Source organism: Poromitra crassiceps (assembly GCF_964638095.1).
Source record: "Poromitra crassiceps genome assembly, chromosome: 15".
Taxonomy (NCBI): domain Eukaryota; kingdom Metazoa; phylum Chordata; class Actinopteri; order Beryciformes; family Melamphaidae; genus Poromitra; species Poromitra crassiceps.
Genome location: NC_139634.1, coordinates 10,808,881 through 10,813,880, shown reverse-complemented (window position 1 = coordinate 10,813,880; position 5,000 = coordinate 10,808,881). Strand labels below are relative to the sequence as shown.

Below are 5,000 nucleotides of genomic sequence, written 5' to 3'. Positions count from 1 at the left end.
GTGTGCTATGTGGATACCACATATCATGTGATACCATTTTGTAAAATGCTTATAAAAATAGTTGTACTTGTTCAGCCCAAACGGTACAGGTGTATTTAGAAACAGGAGAGATCACATAACATTTCACTCGACCAAAACGTTGGAAAAAAATGCAGGTTTAAAGAAAAATTTTTTCAATGTTGTTCTTTTAAGTTTTGGTCCGAGTGAAATGCTCTATGGTCTCTCCCGATTTTAAATATAGCTGAACCGTTGGTTTGACCAAGTAAAACTATTTTTATAGGCATTTTACGAAATGACTATGGGGAAAATAAATTGCGGAAGAAAATCTCTGGTACAGTGCTGAAGCAGGAAGTGACGTTCACTTTGCCTCTCTATTGGCAAAGACAGTTTAAAAGACGACTAAATCTGAATGTGACAAAAAAGTAACGAAGTTATTTGTTTAATTCACACTTCACCGGTAATAGTGCAGGCTATATACTGCTACGAGGAGAGAGCAAATCTCGAAAACTTGAAACGTGTTACAACCAGTGGTGATCTCACGTCACGTCGAGAGTCCGTCTTCAAGTTCAACAAGTTGAACACATTGATTCACAAACACAGAAACCCCAAAGTTTCGTTCAGAGCAACTTTCAGATGTTTGAAACAAGATGATTCTTCAAACCGCCCCTGGAGATCCCCTGATGTTTACAGCCTTCATGCAAGCATGCACGCACACACACACACACACGCACACACACACGCACACACACACGCACACACACACAAGATTTAACTCTCTTTTCATCCTTATCCCTCAGAAAACGTTCAGCGTATCCCTCCCCGTGCTCTAGTTGCAACACAGTGGGTGGAGTTGGGTCAGAGAGCGTAGGGTTCTTGCTGCTGCATGTCAGAGACGCGGCTGGGCTTGGCCCAGAGAAGAAAGACTTTGGTTATAGCCACACAACCAGCACCACATGGTACTGTGGACAATCCAGCATAAAAAAAAACACAGGACCGCACAGCAGCAGCACTGCAGAACCAGAACCAGTCGGTCTCACTGTCCTGTGCATGGCCTCTGGGCGGTGCAAAATCACTGGAGCTATACTCATGGGAAAGCACGGATAGTAAGCTGGAAATTATGCAGAATTCAAAGTGAATGCATATTGGGCAAATGTGATAACCTGACGTGAAAAATGTGTCGTATTTATGAAAAAGATATCATGATTCATCTTCAATCAAACTTGATTTAATCTGTTTTCTCATTTTCTAATTGTTCCCTGAATGACAGACTAATAAGGAAAAAAGATCTATGAAAAGATGCTGCTCTCCTATAACTGTTCAGAGCAGGACGTTAGCATCTGCGGATCAGCCGTCTAGCAGTGATTAGAGGGTTAGCTGTTAGCATGTAGGCCGCTGTCTGCAGCTGTGGTCATTACAACAGCACTGATTCGCTATCCACAGGGGGTCCGGGTGATTGGGTATTTATCTGCAGCCAACAGACGCAATTAAAATTCTCTCCTCAAAGTCGGGCCTGGGCCGGAACCCAAAATAGTCCCGACACCCCCCGGTCCCCCTCCTCCTCCTCCTCCCTCCTCCTCATCCTCCCTCCTCCTCCTCCTCCTCCTCTCCTCCCCGGTCCCCGCTCTCTGCCTCTGTCGTTCCCTTCCCAGTCCGCCTCTAAATCTCTTTTGTGGCTCTGCACGTCCACTTCATCTCACTTTACACCCTCTTTCCCCCCATTAGAGGGCGACACCTCCGCTCAGCCCTCCTCACACACATCACACACACACAACACCACACACACACCACACACACACACACACACACACACAACCCCCCCCCCCCCCCACACACACACACACACTGGTGCAGTTAGAGGGGGCATGTATGACCAGAGTCAGTAGCACGTCTCAGCAGGGGGGAGGCACTCACGTCTTCACCCCCACATCTGTGCTGCCGATGGTGGGGCCCCGGGTTTCTCTCTGCCCCCCCCCCCCCCCCCCCCCCCCCTGTCTGTCCCCCCGGATCTGAGCCCCTCCGACTGGAGGAAGCAGGGAGCACTTCAAGTGTAAGTAATGCTCTTTCTCAAGTTGTGCCAAAACACCGGGTGGGAGGAGACGCATGCAGCCAGGACAGACGGGGGAGAGGAGAGAGAGATGGAGAGAGGGAGAGGAAAAGAACAGATAGTAAGAGAACAGAACAGATAGTAAGACAGAACAGAGGAGAGACGTGGGGAAAAGGCAGAGGAGAGCCGTTAGAGGCTGAGGAAGAGAGCGATAGTGTGTGAGTGATAAGCCTCCCCTGGCATTTAGGCTGTGGTAGGTGGGTGATGGAGACAGATGGTTGCCAGTGGAGTCCCTCCATACCACCAGACCAGCCTGCTGCTGAGGTCGCCCGCTCTTAACCCACTGAGGGCTGAGGGAGAAAAGGGCAGTGATTTAGAATCAGGATCAGTGATCATTGACGCGGACGCACACACGCACGCGCGCACGCACACACACACATCGCGCACGCGCACGCACACACACACACACACACACACACACACACACACACACACACACACACACACACACACACACACACGCGCACAGCACGCACGCGCGCGCGCACGCACGCACGCACGCAACGCACACACACACACACACACACACACACACTCACGCACACACACACACACACACACACACACACACCACACACCACACACACACACACACACACACACACACACACCACACACACACACAAACACACCCACACAACTGGGCTGCTTGTGGACGAAGATGAGAGGAGGCCTGCTAAGTAGAGAGGTCCACGAGTAATAACAAAAAGATGTCAGCTGTACGCGCAGATGGATACGCACAGATGGACTGTTGTGGGGATGCAACGACAATTTTGGCTGATACTGATCACCCATAATGCATTTGCTGTTACGGTCCGAGAAACGATATTTACCGATGTTGAGTTTCTATGATAATCAAATCTGTATACTGAAAAACAAGTAAAAAAAAGTAATGTCTTATTTTCCAAACCATTTGGAAAAGCCCATAAATCATAGATGTACCGTTTGCTCAATATGAACATTTTGGTCCGATAGCGATATTGACATTGCTGTTATTTTGCTCATCGGACGATACCGATATATTCAAAAAAATACTAACATTCATTGGCCGATACCGATATGGTTGCCGATATATTGTGCATCCCTAGTCTGTGTCTGTGTGTCCATCCCAGCAGGGGGGCGTTGCTTAATGATCCTCGTTATCTTTCAGACATCAGTGCGCTGGTGAGCCAGACACTTGTGCGTGCACACACACACGCACACGCACACACGCACACACACACATGCACACACACGCACACACGCACACACACACACACACACGCACACACGCACACACGCACACGCACACGCACACACACACGCACACAAACGCACGCACGTGCACACTTATAGACAATAGGCAGGGCGTCAGTGTGTGCAGATCCCACAGAGAGACCAGCGCAGGGCTCATCAGAGAGACCAGCGCAGGATCATCAGAGAGACCAGCAGAGGATCATCAGAGAGACCAGCAGAGGGATCATCAGAGAGACCAGCAGAGGGATCATCAGAGAGACCAGCAGAGGGATCATCAGAGAGACCAGCAGAGGGCCTCATCAGAGAGACCAGCAGAGGGATCATCAGAGAGACCAGCAGAGGGTTCATCAGAGAGACCAGCGCAGGGATCATCAGAGAGACCAGCAGAGGGATCATCAGAGAGACCAGCGCAGGGATCATCAGAGAGACCAGCAGAGGGCTCATCAGAGAGACCAGCAGAGGGATCATCAGAGGGATCATCAGAGAGACCAGCAGAGGGCTCATCAGAGAGACCAGCAGAGGGCTCATCAGAGAGACCAGCAGAGGGATCATCAGAGAGACCAGCAGAGGGATCATCAGAGAGACCAGCAGAGGGATCATCAGAGAGACCAGCAGAGGGATCATCAGAGAGACCAGCAGAGGGCTCATCAGAGAGACCAGCGCAGGGATCATCAGAGAGACCAGCAGAGGGATCATCACTGTCATCTCTCCCTGATCCTGGAGAGAGGCGTCGGGGGGAAACACGCCGCTGCCTGCTGCCTTCTCCCCTCGCCCCAATGTCTCCCTAGCAACCAGCCGTTGGCGTGGTGATTGGACCAGCATGCAGCGGTTGCCATAGCTACAGGAAGCTCCCCTTCCCTGTAACCCCCCTCTTTTCCCGTGCTCTGTCTCTTGTTCTGTTTCTCCTCCTCACCTCTCTTTCCCTTTCTTTCTTTCTTTGTTTCTCTCCATCCTCTCTCTCTCTCCTTCAGAGCACTGCACAGTGCATACAGTAGTCTCTCTCTCTCTCTCTCTCTCTCTCTCTCTGCACAGTGCCTACAGTAAGTCTCTCTCTCTCTCTCTCTCTGCACAGTCCCTACAGTAGTCTCTCTATCTCTCTCTCTCTGCACAGTGCCTACACTAGTCTCTCTCTCTCTCTCCTTCAGAGCAGTGCACAGTGCCTACAGTAGTCTCTCTCTCTCTCTCTCTCTCTCTCTCTGCACAGTGCCTACAGTAGTCTCTCTCTCTCTCTCTCTCTCTCTCTCTCTCTCTCTCTTCAGAGCAGTGCACAGTGCCCTACATTAGTCTCTCTCTCTCTCTCTCTCTCTCTCTCTCTCTCTCCTTCAGAGCAGTGCAGTGCCTACAGTAGTCTCTCTCTCTCTCTCTGCACAGTGGCCTACAGTAGTCTCCTCTCTCTCTCCTTCAGAGCAGTGCACAGTGCCTACAGTAGTCTCTCTCTCTCATCTCTCTCTCTCTCTCTCTCTTCAGAGCAGTGCACAGTGCCTACACTAGTCTCTCTCTCTCTCCTTCAGAGCAGTGCACAGTGCCTACAGTAGTGTCTCTCTCTCTCTCTCTCTCTCTCTGCACAGTGCCTACAGTAGTCTCTCTCTCTCTCTTCAGAGCAGTGCACAGTGCCTACAATAGTCTCTCTCTCTCTCTCTTTCTGCACAGTGCCTACAGT

General features: G+C 50.5%; 1 protein-coding gene across 1 annotated transcript in view; it reads right to left on the bottom strand.

Moving 5' to 3' along the window:
• Window positions 1-5,000, bottom strand: part of ablim3 (actin binding LIM protein family, member 3) — a gene marked incomplete at its 5' end in the record, with an annotated part of 43,721 nt that overhangs the window by 26,481 nt on the left and 12,240 nt on the right. The window contains 1 exon segment of the mRNA XM_083651736.1: window positions 3,507-4,057. Within this exon segment, the coding sequence (XP_083507862.1) occupies window positions 3,507-4,057 (551 nt within the window).